Raw genomic sequence first — 24,951 nt, 5'->3', positions numbered from 1 at the left:
AAGTTGTTCGATGCCCGCCCGCAGCCATCCGAACTTTAAGGAAGCAAATGGAAAGTCACGTAAACAATAAATATCCCGAAGCCATTTTCCGTAATTAATATTCTCTCACCGTGAATCTTCGTCAAACAGTTAACTCATGGCCCCGATTATAATGTGTTTATTATAGCGGAACATTTATCCAATCTGTGGCAAAATATATCAATGATTGTTAACAACATCCTCCAAACCGCGACATCTCGCCTGTGCCAAAATGATCACATCCGGGTTGACGGCACATGCGTGCTTGTCCTTATTCCGGGATAACTTTTGGTCCGTGACAACAGGAGGAGCTGCGCTCAAGGCGAGGTGGGATTTTACCCGCACCAGTCTGTATCCTGGCCGAGTCGGACCAACTTTGTGCAATGGCGCCCTCTTTTGGTGGAGTTGAATCGCTTGTGCATGTAGTTACGATAGATTTCCAGAAGATGGGGATAGCACACAGCAGGGAGAAATGATGTCGCTTGGGCGCTTGCCGGATATGTGTGGTTTTGTTCGTCGGGGTAACCCGGAATTGATTTGTAAGCGATAAACTAAGCATTCTCCAGTGGTTTAAAAAATAACAAAACTATAATAACTTTAATAGAAACATGTTGATTAACATATAAAAAAAACTTTTAATGTAGTTCAGCCTTCAATATATTTTCATGTACAGATTGTAAAATGTTGTACTATCCCGAACGATACATTTATAGGTGTACGCCAATGTTCACTCTAATTTTTCATGCGTCTGAGCAAACACACAAACTCCCTGAGCAGTCCCTTGGACAACTTTGAGCAACATTATAATAATACATTTTATTTTAAAGGCACTTTACATTTGAAAGCAAATCTCAAAGTACACAATAAAAATAAATATCATAAAAACAAGTGATAAAAATCAACAAATAAAACAGATAAAACCAACAAGCAAAGGATGTGTGTCCTGTGGTCCGGCGAGAGTCCTGGAACTCCGATTACAATGGCGTCTATTAGATGCGTAAAAACATGTGAATCTCATCATTAGCCGGAGCAGCCAGTCACCGGACACTCACTGACGCACAGTGGAGAATAGCACAGAATGAATCTTTACGTGTTTATCTTATTTTCAATTTAGGTTGGATTATTTTTTTTGTGCGCAACGTAGATTTTCGCAGCGCGAAGACCGTATCAGCTGTGCGTAATTACGCTCGAGCGCACCTTAGAGGGAACGTCGGTGTACGCGGTGTCACAAATACATGTATTTCAATTGTTTGCTTAGCCTAAGGTAAAGTCAAATTGCAGTTACATTGACATCACCTCATGTACGATCCTGGTGCATTTAAAAAAAATAACGTAAAATAAATAAAACGGAAACGGTGCTGCGAATCAAGCGAACGCCACAGTCCAGTCGGCTCAAACGGTGACGCGCTTCCTGGAGGAAAGGGGCTTGTTGTGGGCAGTTTGTTCTCATCTCTCCATCAAGGAGCGCGCCGTCAGACTGTGTGTTGGCTCGTTTCGCCTTTTATTCTCCTCTTTGTCTTCCCGTGTTTACTTTGCATTTTGCGTGTCCATGTCAGCGTGACGTCACGCTAGTCAAATAAAAACCACGCTCCAGACCTGAAACCGCTGGAAAGCAAAAGCGTCAAAGAAATTCCTGGGAATGCGACTGATGAAGTCACCAGACAAAAAAATATATGTAACGATGGCGTTTGCGGCGCGGAGAGTGGAGTTCTTCTATTTCTAGAAAAAACTGGGTGCGTTCGGATAAGCGATATTATTTATTTTGATTTGATCGAGAAGAGAAACGCGCGGTTTTCAGGTTGCGTGCAAAGTCAAAAGAAAACGGGGGGGCTCCGATCGGAGGGAGCGAAAGAGGATGAAGCGGCATGGCGCGTCGGTTCTGTTGGTATTTTGTCCGTGTGAGTTTTAGACGCGTTCGAATGCGGGGGGGGGGGGGGGGGGAGCCGTGGCAGAGTGGGTGGGAACAATGGGGGGGGGGGGGGGGGGTCTGCAGACGGCATGACGGCTATTCCTGTATAAAGCAGCTGCGAGCTCTCGCCAGTCCTCCCAGTTAGGTAGACGCGTACCTGTCTGGCAAGCAAGCCTTCTCCAGGCGCACCGCGCGTGTTGAAGGAGGCATGACTGGACCCGATCACTGGACCCGATCACTGGACCCGATCGCTGGACCCGATCGCTGACCGGGTCGCCTCTCCTCTGAAGTTCATTGTCGGTAAGTTGATCGTGTGTCCGGACTGCATGTTTTCATTCAGATTCATGCTCTCTCTCTCTCTCTCTCTTTCTTGCATGCACATTTCCACATTTTCTTTCTCTCTTGCTTCACCCTGAAGCCTTAATTTGCTACCCCCCCCCCATCAAAGCACTTTTATCTGTCTATGCTGGGAATTGCTTTAATGTGTTTCGGTTTAATTTTGTTTCTCAGGCAAAGCACGTGAAATTCTCTTTTCTTCCCCACGACCAACCAGAGCCCTGATTTTATGAAAATCTAATTGTGCCCAGTTCTATCCAACAAGCGGGGAAAGCTTCAAGCGGCTGAACTCACCCCGTCTTGTCCCTGGTTACTGTTCTTATGTCTGGAGGAACTTCCGCTGGGGATCTGGACAAGGGGAAGAGAAAGTCCAAGGTCACCAGCCAATGTTCAACTGGATTATGAAGCCTCAATGTAACAAAGGGCTCTCCTTTACCAAGACAACATTTGTTTCTGTCTTCGTGAGGCATTGATGTGATCTCTTGAACACATCGCTGCCGTCCCAGACATCATTTCAACTGTTTTTTCCGATTCTCTCGTGTCTCATAGGCAGCGAGAGCTAGGATGGATCAGGCTTTACAGAGTTTTGCTCGCTTCACTTTGTGCCTCAGATGAGCGTTACTGTCTGGACGGAGCGCAGCGTGCCACTGTGCAATGCCTCATGGTTTTGGATGCTGTGGTTCTCTATGAGAGGACAGGAGGGCCTGAAGTACTGCATTTTGCTCCTACACAGCTTTGTGCACCGCTCATTTGCAATAGAAACACCTGCTCCACGCCCACCAAGAGTAGATCTGCTCCTCTGTCGCGCTGTATTTATGGTATCGCTCCTGAGAGGGAGTCCACGCAGAGAAAGGGAATTGTGTGCAGATGCTGCTTTTTCCAAATGCATCACTTTTTTCCCAGTTGGACATTCTCATGGTCCGAAACTGTGGGCGTCCGCTCGTGTTAACTGAGTCGAGCAAAGGTCAAGTGTTTTCAAAGATATTGGCATTTTCCAGATGAGTTGGAAATTCAAATTGAAAACTCTCTTCTATCAAAGCCAGGTTTTTTTTTTTTTTTTACGTAAACCTTCTTTATTAGTACATTACAGTCATTCATTCATTTTCCTGACCGCGGGTGTACACCTTGGACAAGCCGCCAGTTCATCGCAGGGCCACACATAGACAGACAATCAGTCACACACACACTCACACACAATTTAGCATAACCCGTTCACCTAAGCTGCACGTTTTTGAAAGTGGGAGGAAGCTGGAGAACCCACGCAGAACACGGGGAGAACATGCAAACTCCTCACACAAAGGCCCCAAGTCTGATTTGAACCTGTGACCTTCTTGCTGCGAGGCAACAGCGCTAACCACTGTGCCACCGCGCTGCTCACCAGTCATTCAATACTCGTTTAATCCACAACTGAGATGGGCTGAGTCTTTGATGATTAAAGAGTGCTAAAAAGAAGTAATGACATTCTGGCCGATCTGAATTTTTAAACATATATTCTTTGTCAAGGATCTCTCAAATGTTATTATTCAAGATTTGAGGGAAAGATTGTTACTGGGGCCAGATACTTTATATCTTGTAGTTTTATATACAAAAAAAAATAAAACGTTAAATATTAGATATTCAGGTGGAACCTAGAATTTGCATGGAACTGTCCACTAATTAGAAGACTGATGGTTCAGTCGGTGGCGCCGGCTGCATGCAGAAAGTCCCCTGAAAGAGTGGTGGACCCTAAATTGCCTGTGATGCCTGTTCCATTTGCATTCGCGTGGTCGTCTGTGCGGCTCAGCATAGAAATGTTGTGGGGTATTTGACATGCTGTTTCTCCCCTTCAGCGCCCTGCATGGCAGCTGCTGCCGCTGATGACAGCTGTTGCCATGTGAAAAGTGCTGTGAGGAACCTGTAAACTTGAAAAGTGCCATGTAAAATGCAAGTCAGTTTCTCATTAAGCATGTATTACTAATGATGGATGGATGGCTATTAAAATCAAATACGGTATATAAAATTGCCAAAATTATGGCAGTTTAATACGCTCAGTTTCCAAATATCTTTATTGCATGATCAGAAACTCGTGAATGAGTCATTCGTCGCTGACGTGTTATTTTAGTGCAGCACAGGTCATTCATCCACCTCTGCTGACACATGGCATCCATGTAGAAAGAGGCTATGCGACTGGTTTTCTTTGTAGTTTAGATTCTGTGGTCTTATGTTTTCTCATATGTGTGTGTGTGTGTGGGGGGGGGGGGGGGGGTCTACTCTTTGATGTATATTGTAAGCGTAAGCAGCCACGTGTTAACTCCTCTCCAGGCTGCGCTTCACGAGAAGGTGTTTTAAATGTTATTATGTTCTCATTATTTTCCACAGTGCTGCATAATGGAGGGGGTGCCACCCCTTTTGCCCCCCCACACACTCCTCCTGTCTGCCTTTACAGTGACAGTAGACACCTTGCCAGGGAGGGAGTGTAACCCAGTAGATATTCAAGTACTGCGCTTAAGTAGAACATTGATTTATTTATTTTTTACTTGCTATACTATACATGTAGAGTATCAGTCCGGCATTTAACTTTTGATGTTATATTTACGTGTGGTTAACTCGCTTTCACCAAAATGATATTTCAGTAGTCGGACTTTTGAGTACTTTTGACAACACTGTCCCCGTCTCCTGTTCTGTGACTGAACACATATGATCTCAGTTAGGGTTAGCATCATCATGCGTCAATGTGAAACGGGTACGTTTATTGACTGTGCACGTATACGAACTGTGGGAAATCAATCATGAGGTTCTCACTCTGACATTTTTTCCCCAAGCTTAAGTAGAAATGATAAATGCTAAGATCTTTGCGGTCCTTGTAATGAGATCATCATTAAGAACATGCTCCGATGTTTTATAGGCTCTGTGTACATTTAACCAGGACATCCTATGCCCGAACTCTCCCACAGAATGGCTGGACCCTCTGTCCTACTTACTTGAAATGCACTGTGAGAATACCTTTTTTTTTTTTCACCTTCAGAGTCTATAAAGAATTTAAACATGCTCAGCCACAGTCGGGGAAACAGATTGCACATCGAGGTTTGCCTTATCTTCCATTAGACATATGCTTCTGTAGTGTTTCAAAGATTTATTAGCCTGACTGAAAGCCTAAAGCCCCATCGCAGCCCCTTAAGCCTGCAGTGCTCATTACACTCCTTCGTTTGACAGAATGAATAACACACTGATGCTGTTTTCAGAACCTTAATGGAGTGGGTATAAAACGTGAATTTGTCCTTAGGTGAAAAAACAACACGGTCCTTAGACTAACAAAAGCCCAAACGTGCTGAAAAAGAATAGTTGCAACTTATTTCCAATAAGTTCCCAAAATGAGATGCAATGGAAATTACAGGAAGAGAGGAGAGGTGCGAACTGCAACTTTTGGTCTCCATGACTCCCAGCATCCTCTCTTTGTTCTGGGACCACCTGGTATATAAATGATGTATAATTGTATATTACATACAGATTATTGACATATTCAGAACATTGGCACATTTTTGCCACCAATAGAAGGGGCAAGTGGCGACCAAACCCGGAAGGATTCATCCTCTGAGGGTCATGAGAATCAACAGTGTTTCTTGCATTCAGCCTAAACTAGTGAGAACAAAAATGGGACACAGGAAAACACAAGTAAACAAACCAGACCTTATTACATAAAAAAAAAAGACTAATTTTGATGATGAGTGAAGTCGCTACGCACGAATGCCTCAGGCATTTGCGGCCGCTGGAATCTATAAGGAAATCGTTTGCAAAAATGGCATGCAATTCCAGGGTGAAGCAGTGGGAGCCGGTCCTCAGCAAGAACCAGCTTTCCATTCCCATCACTCAGGTTCCATCTGTTTCTTTTCACATCGGCTTGTGGTGAGGAAGGGTTTTGGCTTGAATGAGAGTTTGAAATGACTTTGATGAAACCAACAGTAGGATGGACCGCCATTTAAATCGCTCCTCCCCGTCTTCCTTCTGATTAAGCGGTGTACATTTTCCCCCCACACCTTTTCATCCTCTTTCTCAGTCAAAGCCTGCTGTCCTTTTCATGCGTGCCTTTCAGCCTCCTTTCCTACAACTCAAAAGGCAACCGAATGCTGAAGAGTGAAAATCGTCTTCGTTTGAATATCTGCTCAAATGATGGCTTTTTTTTGTCATGCTTAATATTTTACAATGGAGCCGCATGGGGTAGCAGTAGTAATAGTAGATTACACTTTGATTAGAATATGAGGCTCACCGACGTGTTTCAGTCTCTTCCTGCAGGGTTTGGCTTTTTCTCTGAATGGCTTCTGCTGCAGATTTTTCGGGTCAAAGAGGTTGACCCAGTTCACCGGGCCGTGTTTGCGTTTTCACAGATCGCTCTGTCCTCCTCTGCAGACCGCTGTTCTACTTTGCTGCTGTGAGATCGACACTGGGAAGCAGCGTCAGACAGACAGACAGACGGACGGGCGGCTTGAGTGACCTGTGAGGCGTTCACCTTTTCATGGATGCCAGGGTAGCTCTGCTGCAGCTATGGACAGCCCTTGTCCTCCTGACAGCAGAGCAGAAGTGGGCTGACACTGTCGAGGTCTTCACCAACACCTGGGCAGTCCAGGTTGACGGGGGAGCGGAGGAGGCGGATCGCATTGCAAGGGAGCATGGTTTCATCAACCACGGCAACGTAAGTTCTTCCTACTGTATATACTGTGTGTTTGTCTCTAAAGGGCTGTAGCTACATCGCTCCCTGCGAGACGGTGTCCTCACACAGCTATGGCTTTTAGATGAAAACCAATGCCACGAAACATCAAAGCTGAGCATCAGAGTTCCTGACACCACACCTCCAGGCAATCCCGTTTGTGCAGCAGATTGCCAAAGCTTGTCCTCCAACCACCTCGTCCAGCTTGAAGTGGAACGGGCGAGACTCCCCAACACACAAGCAGATGGTTGTGTTTACTGATGGTGTTAGAAATAAATGGAAAGAACAATAATGCCTTTGTTTCATGGTCACAAGGAAGGTTTTTACCTCTAATTATTTAAATTGCCTTGTTTTTCTGGGAATGGCAGGACGTTCTAATTAAATGGTCCATTGTGTCACATTTTGAGGATAAAGGGAGAAAAATGTGAGAAAGACGGGGGGATGTAGTGACTTGCTGTTCTTTCAGTGACGTGGTAGGTCTCTTGAATAGCAAAATGGTTTTCCCACATTTGTGTTCTGGAGGTGACAGCGAGTCACTACCCCGTCCCCTAGTGTCCCCTGTTGCTCCACTCCAGGCTTGCATTCATTTGCATGAGTCTTTGTGGAGCTGCCGGAGAACTCCACACGCTAGCGAACAACTTCCGATGCGAAGGAGGTCGTGCATCGTGTCACCCGACTTTGCCTCGCCTCAAATCATGTGGCTTTTCTGAAAGAGGGGTTTGAAAAATGAATTTAAAGCTTAGCTTTTCCTTTCTTTAGCTTTTCATTAGTGGATCTTTTTATGCAGAGTACAAAGCTCGATGTTGTTAGGACTGCTGTTATCGTGAACTGTTGTCACATCATGGGTTCGTGACGAACTTCGATTAGATTTCTATCTTTTGTTAAACGGAATGACTGTTTGAGTGGAATGACTGTCTTTCTGCTCTTTACTTGTCCTTCCCTCGTTGCACCCACACAATACACAATTGTATCTCCAGCCTACAGTCTCATCATTAAACCATGAGATTGTTGTGAAGATCTACAGCTTTAATTCCCCTCCCGCTAAATAGCAATTTTGTTGAGGAAATACAGCTGGATGTTGTCAGAGGATGGATTCCTCCAATTGGTGGGTACACAAAATAGTGCATCGCGTACTCCTGGGTGCGTGACACCATCTCAATCCGCAAGATGTCCATCTCCTTTTAACCTATTCTTCTTTTCCTTTAAAAAGAAATTGTATTGGAACTTCGTTCATGCGTATTTCAGAAAAAAGAACAGCAGTGAGAGGTGTGATCGCAGAAGGTGAAGATGTGTGGGAGTCACCAGGGAGAACCAAAGACGTACATCGGGCTCTTGTTGATAGATAATGGAGTTTGGTGTTACGGAGTGAAAAGCAAAAGTGCTGGATGACGGGAAGGATGAAATGTAGTATACTGTCTGGAATTAGATTACGTGGGAGGGAGTAGATCTTTAGTCATTGTCTCATAGAGGCTTCAAAATAAATATATTGTACTCTCTAGTCCCTGAGTGGGGGGCAGTGATGGGAGGATGATCTACAGTCCGTGCAGCATCTGGGCTCATCATCATTAAGTATTATTAACGTGGTTATTAGTCATGTTGTTACTGTTTTTATTGACTCCTCTCAGGAACAACATCTGTCCTAAAAGTTCTCTTCTGGTTCTTAACTTAAATGGGTTTTTTTCCCCCTTATTAAACCTTCCACACACAATAACCAAGTACAGACATGATTCCTTTTGCTATTTAGGAGCTTTTTTCATTTTTTGTATTTTATTTTGCTTTCACAGTTAGCAGTTGAATTTAGACTCACTCTGTGAGTTGGGATTTGTTTCAGGGGCATTACTTAAATGCTGTTTTTACAATACTTGCTGTACATGGACTGAAAACTTTATATTTAGAAAGTTGAAATATTTCCTTATACATGCAATTTAATGCATGTATAAGGAAATATGCAATTTATTGCATGTGCCTTAAAACCGTAGATGGGCAACCTGAGTTGCCATTGTGAGAAGGGCGCTTTAATTAAGAAAGCTTGTTGAGAATAAATTGGAAATCTTGCGTTGTCCTTGGCTGTTGTACAACGCAGCAATTGAAGGAAGCAAAAAAGCTGATGTGTTCAGGAGAAAATGGGATTTTGATAACTAAGGTGATTATGGGATCACCGTGGAACTGATTTGCTCAGAAATGCCTTGGTCCTTTTTGTATTTCTGGATTAAATCATTATATTTCCATTTTCTTTTATTGGGGATTAGATAAGTGTGTGTAGGTGTGTGTGTGTGTATGTGTGTGTGTGTGTGTGTCTGACTGAGTGCACGCGTTTGTTCAACACTGGGGTTTAAAGTGTAAATGTCATCAAGACTTCCTGGTTATCTGTCTCTCTGTAATCTGTTATGGATTTTTTTTGTGTGTGTCTCTGTGGGAGTGCCACGGCAGAGTTTAGAGCTAAATGTCATGTTTTGTTCTTGGTGAGTGGAGTCAGGATTATTGTTTTTACGAGGATGGGCGCAGTCTGTGGGCGATGACAGACTGAGTCCTCGCCCCACCCCCACGCTGTGGAATAGATGTCAAATGCCAGAGCCCCCCCTACATCGTTCACTCTCTCTCATTACCTCTATTGAACTGTGGCAATTTGGTCTCTTTTTTTTATTTATGGCTAATTGTGCTCAAAATTGTGGCTATGTTTTGATCTAAAATCACCTTGCACCGGTTTTGTTCCGTCTTCCTGCCATCTGCTCCGGCAGCTCAGCCTCTCTCCAGGAAGTCCGGGAAACGACTCCTCCTCTGACTCTTGTTTTGCAGACGTAGCAGGTAGTTTCCAGTTAGTGAGCAAGTGTTTGATTGCAGTCACCTTGTGTTTGCTGTTCGTACTATAGTATTCCTTCAAAATCCAATATATTCCTGCTGTAATTTCTCATTTTTACGGACCACGGGTTTCCAATTTCACACCAGCAGAGCCCCGAACACACACACACACACACAAACACATGTAGAATATATTGTGTTCCAAAGCCCACTGTCCATTACTCTGCACATAATACCCTGCCAACTGTGTGATGCACCACCCTACTGGTAGGCGCTCTCTCTCTCGCTCCCGTTCTCTCGCTCTCTTTACCAATTCAATTGCAGTCATATGAGCTATATTGGCAAGAAGTATAACAAAATAACAAAATAAATGCATGGTGCACTCTCGCTGCCCAGTCTTTCCATTGTTGTGTGAGCCGTTAGGGCGCAGATGTTTATAAAGAATATAACTGGGCAGTTTTCTCTTTCATTGAAGGGTTTATGATTATTGTATTTTATACAAATGTGAACTGGTTTAATTCTTTGGTTTTGCATATTTATGCCTTGAAAACAGAAATACGCTGTCTTGTTTCACTGTGTGTGTGTGTGCATGTGTGTGTGTGTGTGTCAGTTAATTTATATGGAATGATTTTGCCCTCATTTTCCCGTAGTAATTTACTAAAAGGAACATCAAACGTAGCTCTGGGTCTCACTCTCAGTCTTTGCCTCCTGCATTCTGGGATGTTTATGTATTCTCCGGTTCCATAAAACCCAAACTACCCTGTTCTGCAGCCCACAGACAGGCAATGGCTGCACCTGCAGTATTTGCTGTCTCCTATTTCCCACGGGACTTTAAATGGGAATAAGACGCGCCTCTCTGAAAGGGAGCTCTGAAGTCTTGCCATTGGCGCTAGCGAATTCCAACCGCACGCCTGCCGAGATGCTAATATATTATATTATAATGGTATCAGGAGGTTATTCTAAGAAAGAGTAACATTCTGTTTTAGCAGAAGCCTTAGTTTATTTTTCCTCTATCAACACTGTTTGTTTTTCAGAACACTTTGTCTTTTCCCTTTGGTTCTTTATTTCATTTTTCATAGGTATTAAAGCTGTAATGAATATACATTTTGGAGGAGTGTAGATTTCCCCTTTATTCGTCTTGACGGCAGACGGCGCTGAACGGGGTTTTATCCTTCTGAGCATGACCTGACGGGGACACACATGGAGGTCCTGGATTTGTCCATCCTTCATGTAGCGTCACCTAACTTGACCTCTTCTGTATATTAAACCTGCTGCATTGTAGAGCGTTTTGATATGAAGATTTTCTTGCACAGGTTGCAGCATTTCTTCATTATCTATTTATTATTCATTGTTCATTATTCCACATTTTTATTTATAGGCACGACTCTAGGGTCACCGCTGGAGTTGAAGATGTGTCACATACTTATGCATTTGTTCCGGTGAGGTGTGTCACGATGACTCGCTAGTGAGCAATTAATGTGACATGAAGATTTGACGCGTTCCATATTTATCCTGTCATGATTGTCGACCCTGTATTTACTATTCTAAAACCAGAAATGGGGAGGTAGAAATAACGGCGCTTGTAGAAGTGTTCTGTGATGCATGAAGATTTGAGTTTGATTGTTTTCGGGTGTTCAACAACATCAAGAACGCTGCCCTGATCCACCTCTGCTTTTGCAACTTGATTTCATCCCAATCATTAAGATCCACGACACGATCCAAAAAAAGACACATTTTAAAATGATGGCTCCAATATATATATATATATATATATATTTCTTCCTGTGTTCTAATCCCCTGAAAACAGGGGTTAGAGGTTTGTGTCTGTCCGTACTCCTCCTTATGTCTGGCGCATTTACTGCCAAACTACACACTCTAGCATCAATGAATGACATTGTCTGCTAATTTTCTTTTTTGTTTCTTCTTTATCTTCTCATCTTTAAGAGGAGACTGAAGAGTGTCCATCAACAACTACCTTTTTTTTCAATGCATAAATTGACAGCCGTAGTCAGCAGGGCTGTGGCCATGTGGATTCTTTCTTACTGCAGTGAAAAAGCAGTACGTCACCATGGAGGCGATGGTTCTGCTTCCAAACATAAAAGCAACAACAGCTATAAAGCTGCAACCTTAGTCCGTGTCAACAATCCAAAAAAGATTTCCTTGCTCTTGAGCCCCTTTTTTTTATTGCTTTATTTTCGATTCAATCTTCTATTCTTAAATCCATCGAGCTTTAGGAAGTCGCTTGAAGTTTTACGACCAGCATGTGTTTACGCCACAAGGGAAGAGAGCTGACGGGATCTCCTGTAAACCAACAATGTGAAGTAGTTCATGAAACACTGCTGTACTCGTTTCTGCAGCAATGGCCTCATTACATTTGCAAGCGCACATTTTTGTTAATACCCCAATGCTGCCTCACTCTGAAGCCTTTCAAGGAATTTTGAATCGGTGAGTTTCAAGGATTCGAGGAAGAATCCTTGAGATTAAATACTTTGAAATTGCTTTTCAACATGCAGACATTGTAGAAATGTCTGCATTTAACTCCATCGCTACCTCTCAGTCTCGCCTGATTGCTATCTTCTTTACTTTTCATTTTATTTCTTATTATCTAGTTTAGGATACGCTGCTTCCCTTCTGCTCACTGCCTCAGACACATTCTGTGAGGTCTCTTCTGGCCTGCCTGCTGGTGTACCAATCCTACAGCCTGTGCTAGTATTTGGTTGCCATGGAGAAAATTGCCAGCGCATTATTTCCAGTAGATTTCTTCATTTTATTGTCAGTGGAGAGGGTCAATTTTGTTGGCAACACAATGTTATGACTCTCCCTCAATCTCAAGGTCTCTTGCCATTTGGAAATGTAACTTTTAACAATGAAGGTTTTCCGCCTTTGTTTCCTTTCTCTTCAGCAACATGTTTCTATCGTCTGTCTGCTCCAACGTTTCTGTCAAATCTGCTGGTAAATGTTACTACAATATTCTCCGTTCCCCGGCTCCTCGTCCTCTCATCCATTTTTTTCAACCACCTCTTTTTGTGTTTAGCGGTCGGAGATCCTCGAGCCAGTACCATCTCTTTATTTAAATTAAAATTAGAATAGAGCCAGCAGCCGACAATTTAGCCGTTTCGAAAAATGTCCACGAGAAATCGCTTGGTGCTACGCCAGAGGAAACTTTGCTTACGAACTGCTCAAAATTAGTTTAAAATTAGTTTTTTAAAAAAGTAATACTAATCTTTGACCTATAAAACGACAAGACTCGTGTTACGCCTGCTACAGATAAGACGTTTTCAGTCAGGTTTTTTGGGCCTGAAGAGAAGGAAAGTTTGAAGGGGCAGTGGTTGTTGTTGTGTCAAGGATGGCTGGAGTGTAACTCAAAGGTGAGACTGTTTCAATCCAGTGTATGCGGGAACTCGGGAAGCAGATAAAGTCTATCAGACTGCTGGCTGTTCCTGAGAGATGCGAAGCCAGCCATGCGTGTACTTCATCCGCCCTTCTTTAATATTAGTATCTTTCCTCGGGGGTCTTCTTTTCAAGACTGCTTAAATTCATAATCTTTCCATTATTATTGACTTTGGATGACCTTCAATAAATTGAAGATGGTAACTTTAGTATTGACTTCAGTTAGCCGGCATTATGCTATTTAGTGTTTCTCTTCAGTTGAATTATTATTGCAATTTATTTTTCTTCTATTCACATACAAGGCACTAATCTGATACCTGTTCAGTATTTGTAATTTTTACATTACAATTGATATAATTAATTCTGCTGTCAATAAAGGAATCCCTTTTTCATCTTCATTAAATTTAAACGTGCAAATCTGCCTATTATTATTCACCTCGATGACCGGCACAGATCGATACATGCAACGGTCAACACCAGCACCGACTGCATTGCTGTCAGAAATGAGCTGATGCAGTGGCACATGTCAGGTTTATTACATTTGCAATGTCGGTTTGAAACATTTAGAGAAGCACATATTTCTGAATTGCTCTGTAGATGTGTAATGATTCATTCATTGCATGAAATTATGAATAAATAAAATAAATGCTGTCAATTCAATACAAGAAATAAGAAATAGATTACTCCAGCTCGAGCAACAAGCAATCTGAGACAATTTAAATTTCAATAATCAAATTGAAATGAAACCACTCACTTGTTTGCCAAGACTGAAAAGTGAAAACTGGCTCTTTGAATGCTTCTGTAATTATTGCCGCTACTCATTCGGCCACTGACGGCAAAATACCAGATTCAAACGGAACAGTTTTCTTTAGCATGGGCAGCTGTTAAAATGTTTATTATTCTTATGCCGAATAGAATAAAGTGTTATTACCTTATCTGTTACTATAACTAGTTTTCCTTTTTTTTTGCTGAAATTGAAGTGAATTATATCAATAAGAGGGGAAAAATAACTCTTGTTTAAATGAATTGCAAATTGCTGCCAAGACGGTAATCCCCTGGATGCTGTTTTAATGTCCGAGAAAGTACTGTAGAGTGTTGCAGCTCATCCTTTGTCTAGCTTCCAGGTAAAAAAAAAAACATACAAAATAAAAGAAGCACAGAGCAACTCTGGGCTTTTCATACAGGAAACGACCTTCAAACATTTTTGCATGCCAAACAACATTACTGTTAAAACCATTTTCAAGAGTTCCTCTCTGCTCAGCCGTTCTTCCTCCACTGTTCACCTAGTCAGTGGCATTACTCTGGCTCGCCTTGCCTGCCTTCTGTCAGCAATCGGATCCTTGTTTTTAGAAAATGTTATTAGAAATGTAATATATGTGAATATCAAGAAGCATATGAATGGAAGTAAGACCTAGAAATAAAATAAAAATGCCCATGAGGGATAAATTGTTAGTTATAGATAAGATCAGAGCTCAACCACGATTGCATTCTGCTGAGAGAACCCCTGAAATACTCGTTTTATCCCTGCTCGACAAAAACATGAAATGGCAAAGAGATGCTATCAAAGCATACAAACCAGCTATTTGACTGTAACTGAAGACATGCGACGAGTTATTGTTCACAAATACCTTAATGTAACACACGTTAATCTTTGATTTGATGATTTAGAATCTTGTTTTCTATCTTTCCATTTCATGTTCTCTTCACATGTACACTGATTATCTTGCTACCGCGGTGCCTGTCAGTGGGTGGAATACATCAGGAGACCAGTGGCACATATTGTCTTTGATACTGATGTTATGGAAGGCGGAAAATGTGCAAGTGTAAGGAACAGATTCACTTTTTCCAAAGACAAATTGTGATGCAGACTGATTAATTTATTTATTATTTGATATTATTTACTTGAATAAGTTTGATTATTGATCGATGTAGTAGTGTGGTTTTCTTAACCTGCTCAATTGAAAGGATTTATATTATAATAACAGCAATAATCTATCCATATATTTTTACAACTACACAATTGAATATGCAGTGTTTGTAACTTAAGTAGTGAACTGATCAAACGGACAAATTCAGCAACATGGCAATAACAGTAGCAACACGCTGCAGTCAGGAAATGAATAATCTGCTGGCGGTGACTATTGAAAGTTATTTGAACCTTTTTGTTTTTTCCAGCATGTGCTGAAATGTTGGCTACATATGGCACTCAGGATCAGCACTGGACAGCTCCATGTGTACCTATTGAGCTGTCCAGTGCTGAACTGGACTCGTGGAATGTTCTTTATCTTGCCCATTTTACATTAAATGACCCATTTTACATTAAATAACATTACATTTAGTTACATTCTTTATTGTGTTACGGTTTACATTTGGCCTTTGGAGGGCAACCATAATGCTAATGTGGCTTGTGGCCCTTTGGAGAAAATGAGTTTAACACCCCTGATCTCCATTTCTTAAATGTATGTAAAGATTAATGCATCAAGTATTTCTTTATATTTTTTTACGTTATGTAGCTATGAGATAATTGAATGCATCACGTGAATGGTACAGATTTTTTTCAGTTTTGTATTATTATATTCAAAATATATAGTATTTGCACACCTTGAATTTTCAGCCGATTGTACATCAATTTCTCATTATTTGGTCAATGATCTGTCCATCCAACAAATATCATGCATCCCTTTAATTTAAATTTGATCCATGACCTCTGCCTAAGGTTTCATGGAGAGCCTTTAGGGAAGTGTGCAGATGGAAGCAATCATGCAGCTTTATGTAGGAGTTCTGTGCAGTTAGAGTTTAAAACAGCCAGAATAATGTGGGAATGGAGTTTGCCATCCATGTGGACATACAGCTGCACAGAAGGAGATACATTTTTATTTGGACAATTTTTATTCTCTTTGAATTGATGATGTCCGGGGCTTCATGAGCAGTTCTAAAATATTATTCAAATTATTTTTTTCTATAATAAAACTGACATGAAAGACTCAGACATACCGGGGGCATTTTTTTTTTCTTTTTCAAATGGCAGCTTGTGCTTTTTAGCTCCTGATATACAGTCATATAAACTGGGACTAAAGAACTTCTTTATTTGAATGAAGCTTCTTTTTGTGTTCACATGCCAGTGACACTCAACCCTTCTGCCTCTGAACATTTCAGATTACTTTCCTTCAATTTATTGCATGCTGCTTTTCCCATGATGATGATGATTAGTATTTATGCTTTTATTCCAGGGATGGTGCAAGCAAGTTAATTTATTTATCCCATAATTACTAGCAAATTGAAAAGCAAAAGGTGTCCCAGTACATTCTCACTTTTAAAGTTTTATAGAAAAGGCCAAAAGTTGTGAGTCATATAATAGTTCAGCAGGATGCTCCAACCATTTATCATTGTTATGAAACCCATCATGGGACCTTGCACAACAGTCCTTTTATAATAAGTGCTCTGTACTCTTGCATGTTCAGGGCTACCACGCAAATGCTTACGGCCCACACAGCAAACATGAGTGGTAGCTTATTCTGCCTAGTTGCACTGATATATCAGTTTATGCCCTGCTGCAGTGTCATGCATTTAAACTCTTAAATCATGAAGAAAAAAATGCTTTCTGAATTAATATTTTTTTTTCCAATGATTGCAGTTTTGTCTCCTCTTTTGAACTTTTGTTTAACCCTTGTGTGGTGTTCGGGTCTGTGGGACCTGTTTTCATTTTTCATTAAATGGATGATCGCTGTAAATCCTTGCTTCCACTGATTTCAGTGTGTTGTTTTCCACTGAAATTATTGTAAATGTCTCGCCCTCTCCAGCACAGGAAGGTTCAAAACGGTACCAGAAAAGCTTCCTTGGCATTGCTGAATTCCACACCAGGATAAATTGTGCTTGGACGCTCGTTATTCTGTCCATTGTGTCATCCATTATCTTAGCTCCATGTCCGCAGTTATGCCTTTGCAGCAGTTAATATGACGGAACAATTAATTCATATTCGTTGCGTTCATCTTCGGAATCGCCTCGTCTTCAGCCACTTAGTCAAATCCGGGTTGCGCGTTATGCTGAAGTCTGTCCCAGCTGACTACGGGTGAGAGTCGGGGTACACCATGTATACGTTGCCAGTTCATCGCAGGGCCACACAGAAAGACAGAGACCCACTCAAGCTCACACTCATGCCTACGGACAATTTGGAATGATCAATTCAACTGAGTTACATGTTTTTAGTGATGTGGTGGGGAGCGGGATTCAGAGAACCCAGTTAGACTCAAGGAAAACATACAGAAACGCACAAGGTGGAATTGAACCAAGGATTTTCTTGCTGTGAGGCAACAACAAGAAAATTAATCAACTTCAACTTCAATTCAATGGAGATTAATGCGGGATTTTTTTTCACTTTGAGCTTGTAAAATGTATTATTGATTCAAATAGTCCCAATTTCATTGAACTGAATGCATTAAATAATTTTACTACACTTTAATTGCACTGTTAAGGACAAATACTACTCCTCGGATGTTAAGGACAGAACACAAACAGAAATCTTTTTCATGTTGGGGTTTTCTGTGTCAGTTTCTGATAACTTTTTTTGTAGCGGTATTTCTGCAACTGACATTTTCCACCATTCCATCACATGAGCATGATGCCCCTACAGAGGCTATTTCAAGTTGTCACAATGATATGCAAATCTTCCAGGATACCGTTCCCAATACACAGAAATCCCAAAGCTCCAAGTCTAAAGTTGCTGTTTTTTGATGTTTTCGACTGTCTGAGCTTTTGTGGTACCATGAAGGAGTTTGATGTTCGTTGAATTTGAACGATTCCTGGTTCAAAGTTGCACACACCCTTCCAATCTTGCTGCTCTCGTTCCATGGCCACTGCATGGCATATCTCAGCTCAGCTCTCAGGAAGCAAACAGAGCGAACTGCAGCCTTGCTTCTTCAAAGACTTCTCCTTAATCTGCAGTATCAGGCCTCTGTAAAGAATGTGAGGTTTTGTCCCCCCCCCCCCCCCCACACACACACACACACACACATACATGTTATTCATTGTGTGATTAGACCTTGAAATAAACAATTTCCCATTTAATTTTCTATAATGTATTTCAGTATAGAATTATGGGTAATTATTTGAATGCTGCTGAGCAGACCGAGTTTTATTAGTTTGTTCCTTCTATTTAGAGCCTTTGTGTAATTTCCAATCACACATATAACAAAGGAGAGAATATAAAGTGGTAAATAGAAATATTATTCTTACATAGCTGGTAAAAGAGATTAGTTGTTTTTATAAGTGTGGTAGGGACACTTTAATTTGTTTTCCTCGCACAAACACACAACACACATCTGCTGCATACACTAGTTTACCCCATCCATCCCTGGTGATTTCTCAATCCACGGTGAGGCTCAGCTGGCTGCTGCCTCACCGCACGTCTCTTGTCAGCATTTGAACAATAAATATTAATATTCATCGATTTTTAAATGAAATATAATCTAAAGCTGTTGAAGTTAAATGGAAAATAACTTTTGATTACAAATCACTGGATAAATATAACTGTTTAATTTATTTCTTCAATACGTCACTGGCTGCAACAATATCGTTCATCGTGAAAACATAAATTAGAATTAATAACCGAAGTGAAACAGACACACAAATGATTGTTTTGATGATGGTTTGTGCTGAGCTCTATACGGTGTGGAACTGTATTTATTAAAGTGGCAGCTGGACTAATGACTAGAGGTGCACATAGCCACACAGCATGTACGACCCTATTTATGCAGACAGGCAGCAGACGGCTCAATCCTGACACGAAAATTGCAGTGTGCAGCCAGACTAGAATCAAAGCACCTTGCACAAACTTTTCAACCTCCTGCATTGCAAGGTAAGCCTTCAAAATCCTGAACTGTGTAATGAAAAGGAGGAAAACATCTCTTCACCTTCGAAAAAAGGCACAGACATAGAATGCCAAATGTCCATAAATGCACAGGGCAGACACAACTTTATATGTCATTATCTCCGACCACTTGTAGCCTGAACGGACAGATTGGAAGAAATATTATAATATGGGTCTCTATGTCATGAGAAGAGACGGCCTGAACATGATGGCCTTACTCGATGGAATAGTGGAAGACCTGCGGTTAGAAAGTGAAATCTATTTGCTTTAGTTCTCAAACTATAGGGTCACAGAGCCTGGAAGTCTGGTCTGGCACCAGGGGAGTTCAGCATGGGCAATGTAGGAAAGAGAAGGCGGAGTTACATTCTGCAAATGAATAATCCAGCAGAATCCCAGGGCTCCTTCACAGGACACCATGAGAGGAGAGAGCCGGATGGGACAGCTGGAGGCTTGGATTGGTTTTTTTAATGTAGTCTTCATTGCACATGGAGAGCTGCAGATGGAGCGATTTAACAGTGAGAGAAGTACCGGTATGTGTCGGTGAGTGCGTTTGAGTGCTGGTGTTTCGCCATCAGGCCGTGATGACTATTCCTGTATTAGCGGCAGATCTTCTACATCTATGTCTGGAGGTGCTGACAGCTTTTCCATTTTCCTGAGGCGAGCCCTTAAAGTGAAGGGCACATTCCAGACAGAGGACCTTTTGCTTCTTTTCCTTTCAAAAGTCTGTCCATCCATGGTTTGAGTACTCCTACTACCCTTTTTTTGCGAACATTTGAAAGATTGACTGATCTGTGTATGAAAAAATCAATAAGGCAACCCTTTGAGTGCTTTTCAGAGTGATTTTACAGGGACTGTAGTTGACATACCGACAAGTGGCTTTGCCTTTCATTCCTTTGGAAAGAGTTGTAACTCTGTGGGCTGACAGAAAGTCGTGTCTGAGCATGAGGCTCTCATTAGCATAAATGAGTAGAGGAGTGGGAGGGAAATGTTTTTTTTATTATTGTTGTTATTATTTTTACATGACGGAATCCAGTGCAGCTTGTGTGCAATGCACGTTAGATCAGAATAGCTTGTAAATGTTGATGGCATGAGAATGAAGGTGGCGTGCTGCCTGCAGGCATAAACTAAAGGCCAGCAGCAGTTCTACTTACACAGAATCCTAAAAGCTGTAATATGCTCAGTATTTCAGAAGATTCTTATTTGCAGCATGCTTTTTTTTAAATTCACTCTTAAGCAATATTTTGTCACTCCTCATTTGCATAATGCTAAACTCAATTGCCTTGTCTCTTTGTCATTTATGCAGCAATGATGGTGGCATATTTATTTTTGCAGTGTCTTTCGATCCAAAGAGCACCGATGCTTAAAACGTTTATGTATTCTACCCCTCTTCCGGTGACTGTAGAATTAACCCATTTAGATTAATTCCTTTGCTTTCTGCTGGTTGATTTCATATATCATTTTGTCTTTTTTTTTCCTCATAGCAAGAGAAAGAGGCCCCTCGTGGCCCCAGCTTCAGCTAACATTCTATTTAGCATACTGAAACAACCAAATCTGTCAATCTCTCTCTGATTCTTTCTCTTCATATTTGTTTCTCCTGCTGTTTTTTTTTTTTTTGGCTCATTGAAAAAAAGCACCAATATTACATATATTACATTACATCCATACCTAACTAACTTTAGCCTCTAACTGTATAAATATCCATTTCCCCTGACTCGATTAATATTCATTACTCTGGTGAGGCTTAGTTGTGTCTACAAGCTGGTTAGCACATACCTTCGATTAAGTCGAGAATATGAATCACCCTGCTGGGGTAGAACTCAAATTAAAAAGCCAAAGAGCAAACTGATTGTTCTGACATACACACAGCCTTTTTATGTGTTTCAATCTCACTTACACAAGGCCATGGCTCAGAATCTTTCCCCTGTGTGTGTGTGTGGGGGGGGGGGGGCATTTGGCATTTGATAAGGACTACGTCTTTTCTTAACATTTTCTGCGTGCTAATAAAACACAAAAGGATAAATTTCGTCTGGATTCCTGGATGTTCTAAATTTCTGATGTCTGCTGGTAGTGCATGGAAAAAAAATATTTTCAGACCATTTGATTATCTGGTCTATTCTGAATCGAAACACAGATTCCGTGTGGATTCACCATATTTTATTTTTTCAAGCATGAAATTACACCAAGTCAAATCAGTTTTCTCATTACACATTCCAAAATGGGCGGATCAAGATCCCGGGTCGGCAATTATCGGCCCGCGAGCCAAATCAAGACGGAGACGGGACCCAGGGATTCCTGAGCCGTTGGGTTACTGGTTGCCGCTCGGCGCTCTCCAACATTGATTTGCATCTAAAACAAAATATCTCAAATGAGATCCTGCATTTAAGAGACTGGCTTGCCACTGGAGCACTGAATTCCATCTCAGCAGAAATCATTCACTCGAAGTGTTGCGATGACCAACGAACCCCTGCAGTGATGCAAGAGGAAGCAGAACAGAGCCAATCAAGCCCAGTTATGAGCCAAGCTAATAGTGCTAGCTATACACACAGCTTCTTTCTCGCCAATGCCTTCACTCGCAATACGAGGAAGATGAGAATTTTATCCTTCCATCTGAAATTATTTCTGACCTCAATTTTCATTGAAAGGGCACTTCATTAAGTTTCCTTTTTGGCTTGAAAGGCTTTTTTTAATCATGAAATTTGAGATTTTATTTTTGCTTTTGTTCCATTACTTAATAAGCGTTGCCTATAAGCCTGCTTGACATATTAATAATCGAGTGTCTCAACTAAAGCAGCAGCAAAAGTGCTGAAAAACATGTACATTATTTGTCAATGACTAGATTCAAAAACACGTTAGTGCAACATAGTAAACGTTTTATACTTCATGCTCAACAAAATAAACACTTTGGTTTTCTTCAGTCAAGACCATGAGGTTTCTGACTGTTTTGGACCTCAGCAGGGGAAGAGGCTTGACTCACTCGACCTTTTGCCATTTTAAATGAATGACCTTTCTGTCGGCCACATGCTTTGTTTTTCCCGATGCCCCCCCCACCCATGAGCAAAACTACCTTTTAACAGACAGAACACTTTTGCAACGCTAGCTGGGTGCTCATTGGTGTTGAGACACAGAAATTTACCAAATGCTGCTGTACTAAAAAATGGTTTAATTGTTACGCATGTGCTCTTTCCACAAAACAAATTTAAATGGATCCATATTATTATTATTATTATTATTATTATTTCTACGACTACTAATACATTTTAAAATACAATGATGATACTCTGGGGATGAAGCGAAGATTGTAGCATGCATCGATGTGATATAAATTTGTTTTGCCTCCCATTGCCAAACTGGAAGATGTGTGCCCAGGACGAGTGCCAGATAAATGAAAGCCCTGCCTCCCATTTTATGTTTCGATACTCTAGCAGGCCTGACTCCTGGGACCGTGGTGCTCTAATCGAGTAATGGAGCACTGTAAGCTCTAAACAATGCGCTGCTGCCTTTGTAAAGTGAGGAGGATTTCACTCTGTTCTATTCTGGATTTTCGGGGGATACAATCGATAAGAAATACAAGGCAGTGGCCGTTTACTGTGACAGAACTGTATAAATGTAGTTTTATGATAATATTAGCTGAGGGTCAGGCATCAGTAATGTCTGACGTCCTCCATCATATATGGCTGTTGTAACTATTTTCCACTTGGTTTTCTGCTGTCTCTCCTGTGACATTTCTCTCCTTTCTTTCATATTGTCAGTGCATCCTACTCAGAGTAGAGCAGGTCTGGATGGCCATGCCTTGAACTGGAATCTCTTTATTTTAAAAAAAGATATTTGTTCTTCCCAACAAGTGCTTGAAATGTCCTCTTGTATTTTTGCTGTGAAAGATGTATTCTGTTGCTCGTAGCGGTTTACATACTTTTAATTCTGCATCCGTCCCTTTTAATTCATCGCTACTGCAAGTATCAACTTCATAGACATATTGTTGTATCGTCGTTGTTCAGCGATACAATTACCCACAAACACATCTTTTGTGGCTACTGCTGTTTCCCCAAAAGCAACGAGTTCACTGAATTTGCGAATGTGGCCGAGGCAGGCGACATCCAAAAACAAATAATTACCCTTCATTTTAAAAACCCTCAAATTAACCTGGTTGTTCCAAAGTAAAATAATGAGCTTCCCTCATTCAGCCAAACCCCAGAGTTTCAGCTGTAATTAGTCTCGAAGATGGCAACCCAGTGGCTCAGTGGGCAATAATAACATGACTGTTCTATTAGCACAGCAGCAAGTTGTCCACCACGCAATACACGGCAAAGCAAGCACCCGTTTCTGTAAGGGCATACAGTGCCGTGTGTGTTTTGTTTGAACAAACGATTCTAAAATGAAAGACGATGTATAAAACGGAGAGTGAAAGAGGAGATTGGGCTGGTGGGCTGCGTGGCAATCAATGAGCTCTGGTGTTCCACTGACATAATTATCTGAGATGCGCAAAAGAAGCCGCCTGCCAGTGCCATCCTGCTGTACAGAGGAATAGCAGAGCAACGCATTCATTTTACATTTATGTTCCTCCTGTGGAAAACTGTCCATCGGGATAGCGGAATCTTGTGTTACAGGCTATAAATGAAGGTGCTCTGTGTTTAGAGTGAAATACTTTTATTGTTGTCTCTAACCAATTGCTGATTTCTAGTGTTTTTCTGTAAAAAGATGGGTCTGATTGATTGCATTTCCAATGGGGTGGAATTGCCTCTATGCACTTTGTCCAAGCTTAAGGGAATACAATAAAAGGGGAACTCTGTCACCATCTATGTCAGTTTGACAGACCCTTAAGCACCCACGCTGAATGCTTGAAATATTTGTGTTCAGTTCTCTTGCTGAATATAGATTGATGGGTCTTGTGTTATTTTATATTATCTGAAGCAGAGAAAAACCAACAAGTTCAGTGTTCAAATACTTGTATTGCTCAGAAAAGTGTTCTGTTTTTTGATGTGTAAATTTACAGCACTTTTTATGGACCTGATGTGTTATTTTACTTTCTAATTATTTGGAGATTGACAAGAGAACGCAGCAATATTCCCCCTCATGGTCGAAACCAAATGTTGCAGGCAGCACTTGGGACTCGTTGCAATGCAGCAGAATGTAAATGGCTCAGACTTTATAAAGCTACTTTTTGTTACATATCAATCTTTTGATCTGCCACAATAATGCAATGAATTTAAATGAAAATACCTCGAGTTGAGGGCTTTTCTCAGCAATTAATTAGATTAATTAATTACAGATAATAATTGATTAATCGCAAAAAAATAATAATAATCTCTTGACAGCACTATTAGTTATAGCTACTTTTTTCCATCACCCATGTCTTGCAACAATCATAGCATGTCTGGAACAAAACAGATTCCAGGCACAATTGTATTCTTGCACGTGTGATAAGACTGAAAAAAAAACTTTCCCATGAATCTTTGGAGTTTTGCCGAAAAATGTGTATCATATTAAAATTGGACCTAAGCTTTTCATTGTGTGCTGAAAGTGAACACCAAGCTACACGTTTACCTGGCCACCAATGTCATCAAAATAGCTCAAATAAGAAACACCTGAAATAGCAACTTCTGGCAGTGTCCTGTGGGGAGTTTAAAGGAAAGTATATGTATCATGCAGACTCAGAGCGTAGTGTCAGGCCGGCTAACGGCCCTCAGTGGCCTCAATTATTACCTTTGTCACACATTCACACACCATGTGGCTCATTCTGGTTCAGACTAGAGCGAGGCGTGACTCAGCCACACTTATTGGAAGGAAGCTGCACCAACGTTTCAATGTCCATCTCAATTTACCAAGAGCCATTGACTGTAAATTAGGGCATCAGCGCTCCTGGAAATAGGCTTTGTCCCACAGACGAGCCACACCGGTGGACCACAAATTAGCTCTCTGCCCTTCCGCAATCAATGTGAAGTGTCTATCATTAAT

The 24,951-nt window shown here is 41.3% G+C and overlaps 1 protein-coding gene across 1 annotated transcript in view; it reads left to right on the top strand.

The window, feature by feature from the left end:
* The first annotated feature begins 6,752 nt into the window (after nt 1–6,752).
* LOC137912723 (furin-like) overlaps nt 6,753–24,951 on the top strand; it is a 45,063-nt gene continuing 26,864 nt past the window's right edge. The window contains exon 1 of the mRNA XM_068756857.1: nt 6,753–6,929. Coding sequence (XP_068612958.1) covers nt 6,753–6,929 — 177 coding nt within the window. The remainder of the gene's footprint in view (nt 6,930–24,951) is intronic.

The sequence above is a fragment of the Brachionichthys hirsutus genome, unplaced genomic scaffold (genome assembly GCF_040956055.1).
Source record: "Brachionichthys hirsutus isolate HB-005 unplaced genomic scaffold, CSIRO-AGI_Bhir_v1 contig_1405, whole genome shotgun sequence".
NCBI classification, from domain to species: Eukaryota; Metazoa; Chordata; class Actinopteri; order Lophiiformes; family Brachionichthyidae; genus Brachionichthys; species Brachionichthys hirsutus.
Note: the sequence above shows the minus strand (reverse complement) of the source record. Positions and strands in the feature narration are given on the sequence as shown.